This window comes from Falco peregrinus, chromosome 1, assembly GCF_023634155.1.
Source record: "Falco peregrinus isolate bFalPer1 chromosome 1, bFalPer1.pri, whole genome shotgun sequence".
NCBI lineage: Eukaryota > Metazoa > Chordata > Aves > Falconiformes > Falconidae > Falco > Falco peregrinus.
In genome coordinates, this window is record NC_073721.1 from 991,596 (window position 1) to 1,011,544 (window position 19,949).

General features: G+C 39.4%; 1 protein-coding gene across 6 annotated transcripts in view; it reads right to left on the reverse strand.

Moving 5' to 3' along the window:
* Positions 1-19,532, reverse strand: part of PPP2R2D (protein phosphatase 2 regulatory subunit Bdelta) — a 31,658-nt gene extending 12,126 nt beyond the window's left edge. The window contains exons 1-4 of one of the 6 annotated variants that reach the window (XM_055800383.1): positions 19,276-19,524; positions 18,847-18,951; positions 4,218-4,315; positions 1,053-1,218 (exon numbers count right to left, since the gene is read on the reverse strand). In XM_055800383.1, coding sequence (XP_055656358.1) covers positions 1,053-1,218; positions 4,218-4,315; positions 18,847-18,951; positions 19,276-19,282 — 376 coding nt within the window. In that variant the 5' untranslated portion in view covers positions 19,283-19,524. Of the gene's footprint in view, positions 1-1,052; positions 1,219-1,448; positions 4,163-4,217; positions 4,316-4,591; positions 4,989-18,846; positions 18,952-19,275 lie in introns of those variants that run through there. The other 5 variants (XM_055800394.1, XM_055800407.1, XM_013298102.3 and 2 more) reach the window with 5 other exon arrangements.
* Between the last annotated feature and the right edge of the window lie 417 nt (positions 19,533-19,949).

Here is a 19,949-nt window from a genome sequence, read left to right on the forward strand (position 1 = left end):
GCATATCCTTAAAGCACTTAGGATGACACAGTTTAAAGACTGCTTTAAGTTTAGTAAGGCTTATATCAAAGCAAGATTAGTTTAATTTCAAAGTCCAGTAGACAGAAGTCATTCCTGCTTTTAAAAGTTCATACAGCAGGCAGAATATCAGCCTCTATATGAAGTTATTTAAGTACAAAGCGAGAAGTGATCCAAACTGTTAGTAACAAGCATATTCCTCTGACAGTAAGAGCAAGTTTTTCCATAGAATCAGAGAATTGTTTAGGTTGGAAAAGACCTTTAAGATCATTGAGCCCAACCAGCACTGCCAAGTCCACCACTAACCCATGTCCCTAATTCTGCATTTACATTTACTGCTTGCTCTACGATGCATCAAAATGAAACAGAGCTAATACTCATACAGACCTAATAACTAATAACCACTCCTAAAATACTGGAAGAAATAAAAACCCCAAAGTGCATGAAAACTTGTGATTTCCAACTTGTAATTTCTGCACTGATTTTATGTATTCTAAGATACGCAGTGAAAATGGTATAAATATATTCCTCCTAGAGTGACTGTTGGTTTTTTAAACAGTTGCTTTTCAAAGCACACATGATGTTTTGGTACTGGAAAAGCAAAAAAAGAGCACTGTAACCAGTGTTTCAAGTGGTTTTGTTAAAAATGCATCTGGGATCACAACAAAAGAAATATTTCAAAATTAGGATGATCAAGTCAAATTTCAACTTCTGTTATATTTCAGCATACTGGGAACCCATTTACACAAAACCTACAAAGCAGAATAACAGGGAATGTAAATTGATAGCATGGTCAGTATATCCACAGAATGTAGCTCTGGAACTGTGCCTATTCTGTTGCTGCTTCGTTATTTTTACATTCATAAATCAGTAATTTACAGTGTATTACAATCCAAACATATTTTGCATATAATTAGAGAAGACATTAGAACAACCCCAAAACACTCCAGAAAAACACCCCACAAGTGGATCAGAGGTAAGATAATATTCAAATCACAGTAAAAGTTCTTTGTGCAAAAATAAAACATCCTTACCATTTGTAGACAGCAGGAAATGAGCAGCATTCTGTTGTGGTAACCACCTAATTTTATTTATTTTTTCCTCAATTTCTAGACTTTTCAAGTAGTCAAACTCAGGTTCATGACTTTGAAAGGTACTGTAAACATTATATTCTCCCCTAGAATGAGGACGGCTTTTATTCTGCAAGGAAACATAATATTTCTTGAAGCTGATGTTACTTGGTTCATTAGGAATTGTACATACAAACTAATGACTAGAAATTGTCAATTAGAAAGCGAAGTTTTTACAACATATCTTGATGAATTTTACATGTTTACTCTATGATACTGTACCCAGTTTACTATCAATACAGTGCACACAGACTTCCTGTATAAAAATGTATCTTTATATATAAATATGTGTGTACTCACAGAACAAAGCATATCAAAGCCCTGTAAAGAGGCATGCTGTCTGCAAAGGCGTTCCTGTGTTTGCTTGGAAGAGGTCTAGGCTAGGCTACCTCTCCCAAGCGATTTCAACAGAACTGGAGCAGAGAAGTTAGCTATGTCGTAAATCCTAAACCACCGATTCCATGTGATTAGTTTCTGCACTTTGCCTAATTTCCATTCCCGTTCTTTTCCAAATCTCATTCCTCTAATCACCACAATGTGGATATAAAGCAGGGTTCCAGACTAGGAAATAAATGTTAAAGGACATTAGACATGGAGTAACTAACTATATTTTTTATAAAAACATGATTGCACAAAGTCATTCTGCTGAAGGCACAGTAAGATCAAGTATGAGCATTAGATCTAGCTCCTCCCCTACTCATTTTAAAACACACAGTATCGAGAAATGGCAACAAGGTTTATACTTTAGATTTGACAACCTTTTTCTTTTTTATTGTAGCAACTCGAAGGCTGGAATTAACACATTTTCATCCAATTCATTCTACATAGTGCTCATCATCATGTACCAAAGACTATTACAAACACACTAACAACCTTTCCACTCACAGAACTAGAAGATCACTTTGTATTATCCTCATTTGGTAGATGCAGTAGCAAGGAACAGAGATCAAAGTCACAAGTCTCCACAGATTTGCAGTATCACATTTGAGGCAACTAGTTATCAGGCTTATCAAGTAAGTTCACATTAGCTAGTGATTCATGTCTGGAGATCAGCAGATCCACCTGTAGAGCTGCAGTGCTCAGAACTTCTGAATAAACAACCTACATAAAACACAACTGGAAATCACTCACTTGGGAAGCAGCAAACCACTTACTGGCAAAGGCAGGCAAGAATTGCTGCAGGAACAGCCTACCCTGCACATGAACTGACGGTTCGTTACCGTGAAGAACACAGCAGTGACTCCCATCACTGCAGACTACTAGGCCAACATGAGGCTGCAAAGGTAATCTTTGTTCTAACACTTCCTTATGCTTCCATGCTTGACCTGGCAACTTTGCTAAGGTTATTTCAGCTAGGTTACTTTTCCTGCAGTGTCTCACAAGTATGAAGTTTTAGTTAATTCTGAGGCTTTACATTATTTTACTCCTTACTTTCATTTAACTTTTAAGAATTTTGGAGAGGATCCTCTCAACTAACACTATTCAGTATAGCTATCTACAGTACTTACCCAGTCCCCTGCATTTTATGCAAGCTGCCTTTTCTGGCACTAGGCAGAGGTTCCACTCTTTACTCACACATTTGGTTCGACTAATCAGCTGCTTGGAACTGAAATAATGTCATATGAGTTCAGGGCACGGCGTACAACATCTCAGCCTGCCTTCTCAGATTGGAGGTGTATGGGAAATTTTATAACTATCCTAAGTTGTTATTAACCTGGTCAACCCAGTCTAAAATCTACACTATTTAGAATTATTTGCTGTAAGATCTTATTACAGTTCCTTAATTTTTATTTTTAAATTTTACTGATTTAATAATATTAAGGACCCTTATGTCCAACTCTTCCCTATAGCTTGTATGTGCTCTCAAGACGACAGTTGTATATTCCTGTGTGTATAGACTGACTTGGTTTGGCAGTCTTTTTTTTTTTTTTTTTTTAACACTATGAGGAAATGATGTGACAGCTGGGTTTTGACTTACAGAACAACTGAGCACTAACAGCTGAAAGCCAACCAATAATAATAATTCCACCCTAAGCAAGCATCAAAAAAGTCAGAGATCCTGAGCAGGTGGACACTTTTGACCTTGATCTCTCCGTGCCTTAGTTAAGTCTATACAGCAGACTAAATGATAAATGAGCTATGAGCTGTCTAGGTGTAGTAGTATAATATTTCAGTGGCTTTTTCAGCGATAGTATTTTCCTTTCACTACCTCTCAAAAACCTCATAGTAAAACCAGTAAGAGTCACCTTTGGTGAAATGTTTTATAAACAGTATCACAGTGAGGATGAAATGCGAAATATTGAACAGCTGTTTGGTAACTGAGCATCATTTGAAACACACAATGAAAGAAGCAGGATTCTAAAGATTAGTATACTTTATGCACAAACAAGCTGAATTAAAAATCCACAATCAATTTATCTGGATATAAAAAACCTCAGCAATGCTATCTGCATTGATGAATGGACAGAATACGTTACAGCATTATCACACAACTGAATACCATTGCAAAGAGCCAGCTGAAAAGCTGCATTAACTGTAGGAGGAAAAGGCCTCCTACCCTCTGAACTGAAAACGCTCACGTGTCTCTGGGAAGTAGCTGTTCCCACTGTTTTTGATTCATAGGATCCTAAAACACATCGGATCCCTAGTTCTTCACATTTTGAACCATCTTATCCTGTTGTCCTTACAGCTTAACTTGTATCTTTTTTTATAAACTTTTCTTACATGATCTTCAAAAGCATTATGATTTGTCTTAGATCAAACTGATCAAGTGTAAAGTTTAGGAGAAAGTCCAAAGGCAATTCTGTAAAATGATACTAACCATACCAGGTACATATGTAACAAACTCACTTTAAATTTTAGGACTTTTTTCTTTAAGCGGGGAGGGGAACCACCACCACACCAACCTACCAAGTTCAGCACAAGGCATATATTTAGAAATATGGCTAACTTAAGGTTTTCTGAGAAAACTATCCAACCATTTAAACTGCACGGCATGAAAAAATGAAGTGAGACTGTGCAACACAAGAACAGTGTAGTAACAGCACTTTTGTTTTTCAAGTCACTGACCTCTTGTTCCCTTTGAAATATAACCACTCTGCCACCTTTGTCTCCTGTTGCAAGAAGATCACCAGAGTAATTAAATTCAACTGTTGAAATAATATCAGCTGTAAACAGAACAGAAATAAAATAGCACTGTAATGTGTAAAGCAAATCAAGATGTTTTAAGACTTGAACAAAAACAAAATTACAACTTGTATTAATGCAACAACACAACTTCTTGATTTACATCATCAGTATCCAGAAATTAAGCCATGTTTCAAAGCCTAACAAAATCTTATTTACAATCTAAAACACTTCCTCATTTCTCAGTTTAAGCTTTTGAGGGCCTTCAGTCATAAAGGAGAAGGCATATTGTTTCAAAAATCCAAACTGTATCCTACCTGTTGACAGTAAATGCTGAAATATTTCACAGAGATATGCCTGCAGAGAGCTTCTAAAAGTAAGAATTGTATCAGAAGTGGTTCATCTGCAGTATTTACTTTGGAGCATCACTGCAGCTTGCACTGATCAGTGAGGTTGAGGTGTACCTGGTCTCTCCCCTGGGCTGAGCATTCATGTTAACTGGGCGTCCCTCTGCCAAAGGGCAGGGGGTGCAGGTGGGAGAGAGAAAAGTCTTCCAGTTTCGCTTCTTGAACCAAATCTGTGCAGAAGCATCAGCATGTATACAAGAAACAAGAGGCAAGGATGACTGCAGCTGAAAGAACAGGACAGCAAAGCAAAAGACTGCAGGACCTTCAATGTAAACTGACAAGCACCCTTGGGACTGAACCTTGAAAACTAGTATTTATTCACCACTGCACACCACAATTAATCTTTGGAGGTGGCAGTAAAGAAACAACTACCCTTAAACAATCTCTAACCAAGGGGCAGAGAGATAAGAGGCTATAAATGTCTATCACAGGTTTTAGGCATATGGTAACAAAACCAACAAACCACTTGGCATAAAATTGTAAGTAAACACTTATCCATCCTGTTGCTTGCTAGCCATACAAATATTTCATTACATATATGCAGGTGTAACAATTGTAAGATTTGACTATATGAAAACTACTTTCCTGCATTGAAAGGAATTGAAAAAATTGTACACCAAAATCAATAATCCCCCATGCTTATGAGGAAGGTGATTAGGAAGTATGATACTAGTTTTCCTGATACACAATTCATATTTCATCTTTTATTAAGAGATGTCCTTGAAACCATTTTTTCCTAGTATATACAGAACACAACTTATCTTCTTTGATCTAAAAAAACTATGAAAAGGAAAAAAAAAATAACTTTCTACAGATTTATCCCAGCCTTCAAAACTGCATCACTAACCTGCTTCTGGACACATCTATTTTTATATTCACCTTTCTTTAAAAGGTTACGAAAAGATTCCATTTTGGTAAAGAACAGGGTGATGGCTAATCCCAAATCCTCAACAGAACCAGAACATCAGAACAAACCCCACCCCTGCTGTACGTACTCCATACTGAAAAGACCCATCTTTCCTCAGCTGACCTACTTTTAAAAATTAACCATATTGCTAGTTTCTAGCTAGTGTCTCTAGCTGGTCTCCCTCTCCATTCACAGTGACCTTCACCTGCCATCATGCTGCCCAACCACAGTGACCACCACTCTCACAAGTTCTCAAGTTGTCAACCACAGAGCTCTTTGCAAACCTGACCCTTCCCTGTTGACCCCCTCACAAGCAATTAAGCAGCAAAGTCTTTTGGCTTTTCACTATGAACACTGTCAGAATGACAACTAATCCACCTATTCTCTTTACACCAATTCCACATTTTGTAGCCGATTGCTGGTACATGACCATTTGCCTCCGTAACAGACTATGTAGAAAGTATTGAAAACACAAAGAAACCCCAATTCTTCCCCTCTCCAAACTGCTATAATGAATTTACAGCAGTAAGTAGTTACCTACAGGAAAAGCATATGGTATAAAGGTTTTACTCTTTATGTGAAATGATCTCTTTAGAAACAGCCTTAGAACTATGAGCTTCCACTAGCACAACACTGATAAAATCTTTATATATATATACATACAAATCCTTAAATTTATGTATTTTAATATTTACTTGTATACACCCATGTATATAAATGTATATATATATAGAGATGTATAAAAAACTTCAGACTAGAGTGGTACAATCAGTCAAAAAATATAAATAGAAAAGCTACGTATTTCCACTTACCATAAAGATCCACTTTGTCAAAATTATACCTACACACCAAGCACAGCAATAACATTTCACCAAACCTCAGTGTTAAAACAAAAAGCAAAATGCCCAAGTTTAAACAATGACACCAGATATGTCAACCTGCATGTGAAGGAAACGTCTGTTCTGTTCTTCACAAGGTTAAGGAAAACTCAGATTATTGATAAAATAAAATCAGATTGTCAACATTAATACTCGTCCCTTCTACATTGTAAATGAATGGGACTCAAGAGATGATGGACAAATGGTTAGATGGCTGTAAAGAGACCAGTTTCTAGCTCACTGATTTCCCAGTGAATTCTGTTCAGACCTTTTACCCCAAGCAATTCAGAAGAGTGTATAGGGTACCTTGTGTATAATGTTAACTATTTCTTAAATATACTTTCTATAAAGGTAAGAAAAAAATTGTCAACCTGTAATGATGAAGCATTATTTCACTTTTGAAAAGCTTGTCACATTTCTCTGATGTTTGATCTCATACCCTGCTTAGGTCCTCAGACAGGCAAAGAATTATTACATACAGAGAAAGTGTATGAGCTGGTCCATTGAAAGCCTTTTCTTGATTTGGAACTTTTTTCTTTATTAAGAAAGAAAACAAACTTAAACAAGGACGTTTCATAACAATCTGCATAACATAGGTATATGGTAATCATGAAAATGTCTTAAAGCAAACTCATTCTCCCTGCCTGATGATCATGGGGAGAACAAGATGCGTGAGAACTGAGATACAGTGTCAAAAAAAAAAAAATCTCTGTGTATGTAGCTACTACTGCTGTTGGGCTTTAATTCTCATTCATGCTAATGATTTTCATAATTAGATGTTTGCTTTGTGCCCAATACATGCCTAAATTGTGTAAGAATGTATAAATTATAAGCTGTTACAAATAGCTGTCTGGCTAAGAGGTTTTATAGTTACAAATACCAAATATCATGACATAAGCAAAGAATTTTGTACTAAAATGACAAAGCCAGTGAACTAGCTGAAGATGTAATCTTAATTAAATTCCACTCCAAGACTGACAATAGGGCTAGAATGAAAAAAAATTCCTACATCCCATTATCACTCAATTATACACAGGAAAACAAGCCAGGCATTTCAAGAGAAGCCATGGGAAATTAGTAAACGAAGGAAAAAAGCAGCAAACCGATGAGGTAAGCAATCAGTAAAGTGACTTGATAGAGTAATTTTATGATGTTTTCAGTACTCTACTCAAAAGTAGCCCTTAAATTACAAAGGTTTATCAGTAGCAAAACTAACGTTCCACTATCATAAAAAACTGAAAGCCATTCTAGCACGTCACTTTAACCCTCTGAGACATTAGTAAACATTGTAGCAGAAATAAGTGACTCTTTTAACACATGCAATTATTTCGAAGTCACAAAATCCACTTTTTCATTCCAGAAAGGGAAAAAGATACTACTAATTTCTCCCATCTACACTATGAAAAGTATTTACCAAATGATTTTCTCAAAATACACTGTGCACCATTTTTGCTTTAACATGCATGTAAAGTCAACATAATTTGTCTGACAGCTATTACTTACTAGCACTGCTATCTAGCCAGACATAATCCTGGGTTCCTTTATGCTAAGAACTCTGGAAACATGCTAAAACACAGACACTACCCAAATTCTATGGTTTAAACAAGAAGTACAGGTGAAAAGCGCATGAACAACAACATGCATAGGTAAATGATCGTGCCGGGGAGAATGACTCCTTCTCCTAATTGACTACCAACTGGAAATGCAGCTTGAAATTTTAAATCAGTGCTGAAATAGTATGTTGCCAAAATGCTACATGGAAATAGGTAAGTGAAGGGGCACATCAGGAAAAAAAATATAGAGACTTTCTTCAAGTGTTTTCCAAGTTAAAAAATTTGGAAAATGATGTATCAACTTTTTTTTTTTTTTTAAGAACTCTATACTTTTTTGTATATATAAAAGTATGAATTAAAACCAGATTTCCCTGTAGTCATGTTTAACTGAAGCCTATAAATCCCCAAAATAATACCATCCAATATCCTCAGCACAATACTATCTCACAGCAGGTAAAATAAAAAAACCAGTTACATGAGACTAGAGGTAAACTACAAAATGAATTCCAAACCAAACACCCACAGCGTTCTGCTCAACATGCTTTACCCATCTGCATTCACTGTTTATTTTCAAGTCAGCTTAAAACTTTCAGAAAAAAACAAATCAAGCCCTTGCAGGTTCTTAATCATCACATTAACTTTGTAATTTTAAAAGCTTTTTTATTGTATGTCATATCTTCTTCATGTGTGTACAAACACCAGCTTTATTTCCCAGCGGAGTATTTCAGCCTGTTCTCCATACCAGCAAGAAAACTCACAACGAAATGTAGAAAAGGGTGAGTAAAGACAAACTGTCATGACATTTGCTCATGTACAGCATCCTAATGCACTCTTCTCATATACAAAACACCTTTGCGATTATGATTTTCCAAAAACAGAGAGGTCTGTCCAGCTTTCTCTCCATTTTTGTTCCAGTGTGGCTAGCACTCTCTGTTCTGGAAGCAGCCACGTAAACTCTCCTCCCATAAACTACAGAGAGCAGTGAGACCTATGGCTTTACAATAAGATATTAGCCTGGCAATATTTCTCTCCAGAGATGAAAAATTAATGCTTAGCCTCACTTTTGGAAAGGAGTTTTAACTTAGTTACAGTCTACACACAGAGTAGGAAACTCCTAGCTGTCTTCAAAGATAGTATAATTAAAAGGATCACTGGCAACTAAATTATGATTCTGCAGAATCTCCAAATTTAAAAGCACTAAGCACTTCCATGGGTAGTAAACACCCTTCCAACACATTAGGCGGCTACAAATATCCATCTTTATAATAATGTAGTGGAAACCATTCTCAGTGACTCGGGAGACTGTCCTATAAGCCCTGACAGATGTTCCAAAATTCAGTCTAAGTGCTCTAAGCCTTTTAACATCACTGCTGAGTATTAACCTCCCTACATCACAGAATTCCTGTCATAATTCTGTTAAAGTTCTATAACCTCCAAAGCCTCCTGGCCCAGTTATGTTGGGGGCAAAGGGGGGACAGGATGGCAGGGACCAACATTTGCTAGGATTCTGAGATGACAGCAAGCTTATACCTGCAAACTAATTTAATCCCACAAAGGATTCAAACTAGGTATTTCTAACTGACACCGATATCAATGTCTGGGCTCTCTGTTTAGGTAATGGAGAATGCAAAGAGATCCAGAACATCTATATTAGATGCCTAAAATTAGCTACCGTGAACTTTTCCTCTCTAAGCTGGCTGCACAATGTTACTTCAGTTAAAATCCAAAACCTGAAAAAACGTAATTACTTCACAGCTCATCCAGTAGATTAGTGAATTTGCAGCTGTAGTTCGTGCTCAGGACTAACACTAGACACAAGCAGCATCAAATCCTTTCTCATTCTTCTAAGCTATTCAAAGATTTTTGTCAAAAGCCCACTCCTCAGACACTTAATGAACAAGGAAGTCAAACAGCCAGTTTTCCAACATCACCTAAAAGGGGGCTACCTCCAGCTTCTAGGGGATTTTAATTTCAAATTCTCCAAATATGTGATGGACAACACAGTGCTTCACATTCAGTACACAGCCTGACACACACAAAAAAGCATGTTAGCAAACCAGTCTCCTGTTCCTTACCTTGAAAAATATTTTTAATACACAGCACCCTTCTCCATTATTTGTTCTAGAGACCCAAAGAAAGAACTGCTTTAAGGACTATGAAACTCTGAAGAAGCTCATGCTTTGAGAGGGAATGACTGGATCTGGACCAAAGCCAGATGGCTGGCACAAACTGTAAGGGAGATTGCCAGTGGAAACTAAACATAGAACATTTCTGTGCCTGTAATCAAGAGCAAAGGTGACACACCTTTCACTCTGACATACATTTATTCTACAGTGTTTTATCCTATGGCAGAAGAAAGCTGTGGGAGACATTGTATTGTCTCCTACAGTTGATAGGAATGAAGCAGAGAGCATAAAAGGGGGTAAGCACAGATGATGTGCTCCTAAATCAACTTGGAAGTTAGATGTTGGGATCTCCCTGTGACACTGCGATGAACTGTTAAGACGTGGCACCGGAACAAACAGAACCCTCCTTTGAAACAAACGACAACATTCTGTTCCAAGGTATGACTAGTGAAAAACATGGTCGGTTGGGGCCCATACAGAGAACAGCAAGGAACCATCGTTTCAGAGCAACTAAGTGAACACTCAAATAGAGTAAAATAAAATACCATGAAAGGAGCAAGTAAAATTAGTAAAAGCAAAAAAGACAGACATCTGTTAGAGGTAACAGATTATCAAAGAGAATGAGGAAATTGAGAGGCTAACACCTGCTAAACAGTAAATAATAGAAAAAAGTTTTAAAAAACAAAATCATATTTGAGCTTAACAAGTTACAAATATACAGGGCCTTAGAACTACTTTTTACTTGATTTACAGTAACTGCAAGAGAATGCTCACCAAACATCACCAGCAGTATCCACCTGAATTAAAAGGCATCTGGGGTGGGGAGAAGGGAATCAGTTGGTGTAAATTTTGACAGTTTTTCAATTTGGAAGGTGAGAGTAGAGAGCCGCTAGCAGGTACTCTGCTTTTAACCAGACTCAACCCTCTTCCTCCCTTCTGGGGCAGGCAAGCACAACCAGAATTTGTGTTACTGCAGGTTTCTGACTTCAGCACTGATTTCCAGTCTTCAACTTCTCCATTCTCTCTCCTTTCTGTACCTTTCACCGATTTGCTTCTGGGTGAATGAGGATCTCCATACTATGGCTGCCAGAACAGTCAATGAAAACGAGTGGTATTACTCCGCAATGAGGATGGACTAAGATTGGTGTTGCTAATTACTGCTCCTAGGATATTTCCTAAAATACTGCTTCTTAATTTAACAGCTGATGGAAATCAAATTTCTGTCTCTGAATTGTACTGAAAGGTGAGCTAAACTTAATGCTATCAATAATCATTTGACAATATACATAGAAGTTACTCAAAATCACCTATTATTCAGAATATGCCACCTTACATGTAATTTTTTTAAGATTTCTACTTTTAGGATTTATTTGAAGAGTTAACACAAAAGTGAGATGCATCAGAAGTCAGAAGAATAAATCAAAGTTGGTATAGTTTTGTTCAAACCAAATTTCTTCCAGTTTACACTGCTTGGCACCCTGTCAACCTACAGTATCCATCAGGTCTGACGATTTTTTATGCCCCAATACTCAAACTACTTGCAAAATGGCCTGAATGGCCTTTAAGTACCTGGTAGAGTTTAACTTAGTCCAAAACAACTCCGCTTTCTGAACTAATTTAAATCACTGAACAGATTTAAGGTCAGCCAAGGGCAAGAAAAGGGCACCTGAGCTGCCTCCACAGAAGCGCAGTAGCTGGGCCAGCACAGGACGGCTCGAGCAGCGCAGTCAGCACTGCCACTGACAGGCTGTGGCAAACTACAAACAAGGGCTTTTCTCTCAGACTCCCAGCTCCTGTGTGTCCTGGACCCTGCCTGGAGCTAAGCCACTTGGCTTCTGAGGAGTGAGCGCAGGCCATTCTGTTCTGAGTGGTGTAACAAGCTGGTAGGAAAGAAGTAACTTAAGGTGTCAAACTGTTCCCAAGCCCTGTTCCAAAGGCCAGGCTGCCCAGCAAACTCCCCCAAACCAAACACTTGTTCAGCTGATTTAACAGTCACCTAAGAGTTTGCATCTCATTAGTGCAATTCCCTGATCTATTGAAATTTGCATTTTCTCTTCAATGGAACCAGACTGTAATGTGATGCTGGAAGTCCTTTATATTATATTTTAAAAAAAGAAAAAAAACCACAACAAAACACAACCGAAAAACCTGTCTGCACAGAGTTTAAAGTGCATGTAATTGGATGTATTAATACAAAGAAAGAGTAAAGTAGCAGCAAGAAAATAGTAAAGTTGAAGTTCAGCAAGACAGAAATAAACATTACCTTCATGCTTGCCAAAGCTTGCCGTGCCTTTTCTCACAAGCAATGAGAAATTATGGAGGCTATTTATAAAATTTGTAACACAATCCAGTATTCTGCATGCAAATCTATTGCCTCAGTGTTATTTTTTAACCTCTGGAACAGTAATTCCAATGAGCTTTCTCCTACTGGAAGTGTATTTAATTCATGTTATTCTTTTAGGGTTTTTTCTATGTGGCTAATTGTCATGCTTTTCATTGTACTTTTACTAGGAGTTAATAAAAGCCTTAACATGATGGGTAAATACATTTTTTTCCCCAGTTGCAGCTTTTACACCTTCCAGTCTTAACAAAAAAAACAACCAAAAAAACCCACAAAACCAAAAATCCACAGGGGTTTTGTAATTTTTGATTAAGCTTTTCTCCTAGATGTTAAAATACTCAACAAATGGCACAGTAATCAAGAGTGCACGTGAGAACCGTATCAAAAACTTCCTGGGTCAATAGGTAATACAACCTGCTGTCATCACAGCCTACCATTCTGCGAAGAGACAAATGGCAGTCAGTATCTTTCACTGTTCACAGATTAAAGTATAGGTGTAAAGACTCATACTAATTTCTCTATTCACACCACTCCAGATGTTTCATTTTGTATTCCTACCTTAGAACTCTGCAATTGATACTCACTGCTTCCCCAAACTGTTTATCATTCATTCATAAGCTATGTGTTCCTGCAGCTTCACATTTTAATCAAAATATCATCCAGCTACACCTAGTAATTTGTCTTCTCTTGTAGCCTATTGGTTGCTTAGTCTTTTAAAGGACTTTCTTTTCTGTTCTTTAATATTCCACTTGCTGTCTTTCACTGGACCTGAGAATTTTTTTCCCCTTGATGCCCATAAACCTGCACCCCTGTGGTTTTCTGACAAGATTGTCGTAACTTTCTTTTATGTACGAGTCATGAAAAAGACGCTAGATACCAAAGCTATGGGTGAACTTCAACAATGAAATAAGGCATTTATGAACCACTTCTGACTGCCCTGAAGGTCTCCACCTAGCCTGTAAATTTTCTAGTTTCCTTCACAAGAGATACATACTGTTTCCACAGTTCTCAGAATGCTAAACATTTTTTTCTATCTTCATACTCCTCCTCCTGCCCCTGCAGTTCCATGTCATGTACACATGCCAGAAGAAAAAAGAAAATAAAAAAAAATAATTAAAGAATAAAGATTTGATACAATGGTAAAGATTACAGATTTAAACTCACTGTAAGTATGTTAGCTGGCAGGACATTCTTTTCTCCACAGAAAACCAAGAAGATATCACTTGACATGACTACTTTTATGCAGCGTGAAGATCACCTGGAGCTTTATTTTTTTTTCCCCTTCAAAGCAAAGATAATTCAGTTGTAAAACTTGGCTTCCTCACTATGAAGAGTCATACTCTAATGATTTTAAAAGAGAGGGATAGGAACTTCCTAAAGTTCACTAACATTGCATTTCTCACACACAACACCCTGACTTAATAGTCTCCAGTTACTGATACGTTAATAGAATCAGAATCATTTAGGTCAGAAAAGACCTTTAAGATCACTGAGTCCAACCATCAACCCAGCACTACCAAGCCCACCACCAACCCATGTCCCTAAGTGCCACATCTACATGTCTTTTAAACACCCCCAGGGATGGCGACTCAACCACAGAAAGATAGTACAATCTACTTTCCAGTGGCATAACACCCTGGTTTTTTTCTTGTCTGACAGAACTGGAATTCAAAAGAACACTTACTATTAAATACGACTGGCTGAGAACAACATTTTTAGATAATAGCATGTTGTGGAATAACAGGCAAAGACAAATTCCTGGTCCATGGGTTGTATGAAGGCTTGGGATTAATGTGGTCTATCCGAAACATTGAAACACTACTTTCTCCAACAGGAAACCAATACATAACATGTGCTCAGGTCAAAACTGTTTGCAAAATACTTTTTCCCCCCCACATTAAAAAAACAAAACCACCACCAAAACATTTCCCAAAGTCACTAATATGTCATCATATTTATTGTGCAGACCACCATATACAACACACACACAGCAGGGAAGATAAAGGAAACTTTCAAGAATTTTGGTCCCTGCAAGAAATGGTAGTTCTTCAGAATATTCACAACTGTCCTTTGGGGATTAGAGAGGTGGTGACCTGCCAAAGGATCTAGGCAAAAGCACACTGCTATTTATCACCATAAACCAGGGATGTGTGCATAGTGTTTTAGGGAGGGCAAAAGAGCAGGCATCTGAAGCCCTGCTTATGGCAAAACACTGTTTTTCAAGGAAACAAAACAAAACACAGATTAAAAGCCCACGATCTGCCCCATTCCAGCAGCGGGTGACATCTTCAGGGATAACAAATTATTTATGATGAAATATGGCTTAACATTGTAGTCATTATTACCATATTTTCCAATTCTTACAGAAAACCCCATAATCTTCAAAGCAGCAGCCAATTCTGTCATTTCTTCCATGCAGTTTTAACTAGATGTCAAATCACTGTACCTCTTTTGGAATATTTTTGTTAGAAGTCTGAAATCATGCCAGAATTTGCTTTAAAAACAGTGACAATTGGCCAGTTAAATTCCTGCACAACACATGAAAACATTTTAAAACCACTGATTTGTAAAGACAATTTAATAATGTGAGTGTTTTTAAATCACTTGTATACAATCTGAGAACAATTATAGGATTATAGTCCAATATATTTTTATTAGATCATGGTTTTATCTTTTACTTGCGTTCTGCATTCTGAAAAACTTCTGAGGTGCACTTAGTGAGCACCGCAAAAAGCTTTAGGAGCTGTAAAAAGGAGAAGTAAAGAATTTGTTGAACTGATGATAACATGGGATCTTTATCAGTGCTGTCAATACCAATTACTATTTGGAGAACTTAAAAAACCACAACATTATTCTTTGATCTTTAAATAAAGATATAAAATTTCTTAACAAGTAGAAATCCAAGACAAGTATTCTGAAATTTAAAGTCAATTCTTTTTGAAGAATCAGGTTTGCTCATGTGAAATACCTTACAAAGGTTCATCCTTAAGTTAATGGATGTGGGCTTCCAAGGAACTCTTGTTCATTACAAAAGCGCACTGTGTCCAGCATTTATGTGCAAAACCAGGCTTTAGACTCAGCTGCTTCATAAAGTTTCATACAAAACACTTAAAACAAGTTAAAACTTAAGCTGATGAAGCTCCAAGAGGAAACCAGTACCCGTTTCATTTACCATACCCTTAAAGCTGCCTATATCTGGAACAGGATGTAGCTATGTAATCTGTGCCAAATTAAAAGAGCATTTACAGAATGGAACAGTCCATCACAACCCAAACCCCCACACTGACTACTTTGAAAAACCCAAAGAAATCCCAGTGTCAGTAATGAGAAAACCATGATCTCCATAGCATACAGGTTCACCTTCTGACAAGGATCAGACATTCTTCCCAGCATTTCCAACTTGTCACTAACACAAGTCAGTTAGGAAGATTTATAGTGCCTGCTCTCTCTCTATATATATAAATAATACATTCTGTTAATTACATACAGAAATAGTTATGGATTATATGCAGAACATCTGGCCCAAGGGAATTTGGGCAGACCTGTACATTATTTAATAAACTGATTTCTATTTTGCTTGCAAAAAAAACCCCAAAAGAGAAGTTTTTGAACATGAAAAACAAATTAAACCCTGAAATCACAAAACTGATTAGGTCTCAGGCAGCATTATTTAAAACAAAACAAACACCCAAACCCCCAACCTATATTCAGAAAGGTACTTTCTACCAAAAAAAGGTAATCAAAGAATAACAAGTTTCACAGGCAATCAGCATGGGTTTTGTAGTCACATGGTTTTATGCTAAAAACAAAATTACAACACATTTTTAAATATTTTTTTTAACTTAAGCTTTTTGTCATCCTCAATATCAATCCTTTCATTCAATATCTGTTTTATCCTCCAGTCTTCCTCCTTGAATCCATTAAACTTTTCTGCTTTAGAAAACTACGCATTTCAGTAACTGGTGTATTTTCCTCAATCTTTTTGAAATAGCCAGATTGGTCTTATAAACAGTGCTCTATTTATTTAAACAGAGCATTGTACAGATTTCAAAGATTAGTCACTGAAGAAAGTGAATGCACAGAAAAGACAAAGAGGAGACAAAGCTATTTTCTGTATTAATGACCTAGTTAGGAAAAACCCTGGGAATGGAGATAGCAGTTGCAAATCCAACTATAGCAATTTGTCATAGTCATGTTAATATTTTTATTAAAGCAATACATTTGAAAAGCAACTATTAAATATAAAATGTATTCTAGAATTGCACTTTTCACAAAAGAGAAAAAAAGAAATTTACAGAAATAGCAAGTCTTCCCTATCACAAAAATTTACATGAAATTCACAGTAGTTTTATGCAATATTTGCAGCAAGGCTATTTCAAGGCAACAGCCACCCATCAAATAGGTTTAGACGTGCAGTTTGGTAAAAGATGTTTTAAAAATTGCTAATTATTTCCATAATTGGGGCCAAACATCTGGCAATGTAATTGCACTCTTCTACATAATGCTGAATCAAAATCAAGCAATTATTAGCAAATAAATTGTACAATGCCTTTATTTGATTCCAATTCTAAGACAAAGACTGAGGGGGAAGCCCACAAACCAAAATAAAGACAGTGAGTCACAAAACCTGTAAGCAGTTCTCATATTCCAGTAGCAAAACAAAACTCTAGTACCAATTCTACAAAACCAGGTGTTGAATGATTACTTACATTAATTGCCCTATGAAGAAAATTATGTTTCTCATGCGTAGTATAATCACACACAATCTAAAGTGCTCACTCCTGGGAAATTCATGTTAATAAGGTATATACGAGAAAATCCAGGGTGAAAGTGTTGAGCATTATCCCCCCTATTTCCCCTTACTCCTCCTAGTCACCTCAAAACAGAGAGCTTTCCCCTCTCTAACTGAAGAGCTCTACCTCGGTGATGTGTCTCATCAGTAATGTAAGTCCCTCTTTGAACAGTCCTGTTATGCACTTAAATAATTAACTGGGTTTAGGACATAATGGTGTTTCAAAACCACGCAGCTTTCCAGTTCTATACAAAATCATGTTGCTCAGTAACTGCCTGGGAAGTAAGGTGCTCACAGGAGTCTATTTTTTGCCATGTGGAGAACTAACTTTTAGTCACATAGATGATGGATCCTAAGAAAAAAAGGATCATTTGGGAAACTCATAAAAGCTACTTAAGTACATTTTCATAAGAATTCCGGGAACTTCAGAACAATAGTACAAGTTACAAAATATATTTAGAGGGAGAAAAAAGAAAACAACTGAGTCTGAGTACTAGTAGCTCAAGCAGTTTTCAAGTCTATTCCTCCCATAGGTATTATTTTAATAGGAATGCCAAACAAGTGGCATAAAAATGTAAACACTGTCAGCACAATTTCCCTGTAGTAGACAGTAAAAAAAATATTTACTGCATCCAGTAAAAGAAAAACCCGAAACTCAAGACAACTACACACTGGCACTGCAAGTTATTTCACTTAATATGATAAATACAGCTATTTCAATTAATGCAGTAAAAATAAAATAAATAGCACAGAATTCTGTTTCACACACATACTTCTCACCCCGTTTTCTAAACAGCATTGCCATCCTGAACATGTGAACACAGAAAACATAAAAAACTTTCTAAAAGTCAAACAAAACTTCACATTGTTGCTACATACTACAGATAAATTCTTTTTCCAGTTAAAACACTTGTTATTTTGTACTCACTGCAAAGCATGCTGTGCTTAGAATGTTTCAGAGAAATGTAAAGGTGTGCCCATTTTCCCTACTTAAATATCCCTATTTATAGCTTCCAAATGTTAACAAGTAGGAATAAAATTTCTTCACATCTGCAGGAAGCCTTTAAACGCTACTTTTTAAATTACGCACAAATGACAGACCTGCACGCTCTCTGTCGCTCTCTTTGCGTCAGAGTGAAACTTGACAAGCCTGACAGACTCCATTTGTGCTCTTCTCCCACCCCTCCGGATTTTATCACTGTCATTAGCTTTTCTCCCTAGTGATTAGAATTAAAGAACAGGAGGAAGCCATCGTGTCTTCTCTATTATCTTCCCCCACCGCCCCCCCCCCCCAAAAAAAAAAAAATGCACATCGCACTGGAAGCACAGGCGCTAGCTTAGTCATTGCAACACACCCCGCGTTCTCCGAGCCTCGGGCACGGACTAGGGAGATGCTGCAGCTCAGCCGTTCCCCGCCGCGGCTCCTTCAGCGCGGGCGTGACACAGATGCCGAGAGAGGAAAAAAAGGTGTTGGTGCCCGCGGCTCCGGCGGGGCGGCAGCCGGGGGACAGCGGCCTCCGGGAGCCCGGGGCACAGCACAGGCTGCTCGGCCGCGGCCCGGCCCTTACCTTCCGCCACGTCCTCGTCGATAGCCCCCTTCACCTGGGAGAAACACCACTGGAAGTCGTTGCTGCTGCTGCTGCTGCTGCCACCGCCTCCACCTCCTGCCACCCCTGAAACGGGAAGAGAGGGCGGTGAGGGGACAGGCACACCGCGAGGGCCCCGCCGCCCCCTCGGCCCCCACCGCCCCCTGCCCAGCCCCTTCCTCAGTGCGGCCCGCTCCGCCGCCGCACGGCCCGGTCCAGGGCAGGCCCCGCCGCCTCAGCCCGGCGCCGCGCCCCGGCCCAAGCCCCTCGGGGCAGGCCCGGTCCCCACACGCCGCCACTGGGGGGCTGCCCCCCGCCACCCAGATCCGCGCGGCGCGGCGCGGCCCAGCTCCCTCTGCCCGGCGAGCCAGACGCAGCCGCCCTGCGTGCGGCTAGGCCGCCCGGCCTCACCTGCCATGTCGCACGGTACAGGTGGGGCGGGGGCGGGGGGCCGCGGGGGGAGGCGCCAGCCGGGAGCGGGTCGCAGCCGCCGCTGCCGCACGGAGCTGCCGCCGCGGGAGGTTTCGGGGTTTCAAAATGGCGCCCATTGCCGGTCGGTCTGATCCGGTGACGTCATCGCCCCAACTCCCCTCAGGGAGGGGGCGAGCGCGGGCGGTGCGGCCGGGGTGGTGGTTACGGCGGCACGGCCCTGTGGCCCGGGCCCGGGGCAGGCCCTCCCGGCGGGCTCGGCGCTCGTAAGGGAGGCGGCGGCGGCGGCGGAGGAGGAGGGCCGCACCGCGGCAGCGTTTCCCGAGGCGGCGGCAGGCCCCGTTACAGACGCACCTTAGCGTGAAGGGGTGCGGAGGGCCGGCACAGCTGTGGGAATGACCTGGCTGACGTGCCTGGTGGCTTAGTTTATGTCACACCCCACCCCCAGATGTTTAATTGTGGTGGTTCCTGAAAAGAAGAACACGCTTCTTGCTTGTTTGCCGCTGCAGCAAGCGCCAGGCTCGGAGCAGCGTGGGGGTCACCCCACAGCGCCTGGCACAGGCTGGGGGGGGGCTGGCCCGCCCCCGGGGTGCTGCGGGGGGGCTCGCCAAGCGTCAGGACTTGTCTGGGAGCCGCTTGTGGGGTTCAGAGACCTC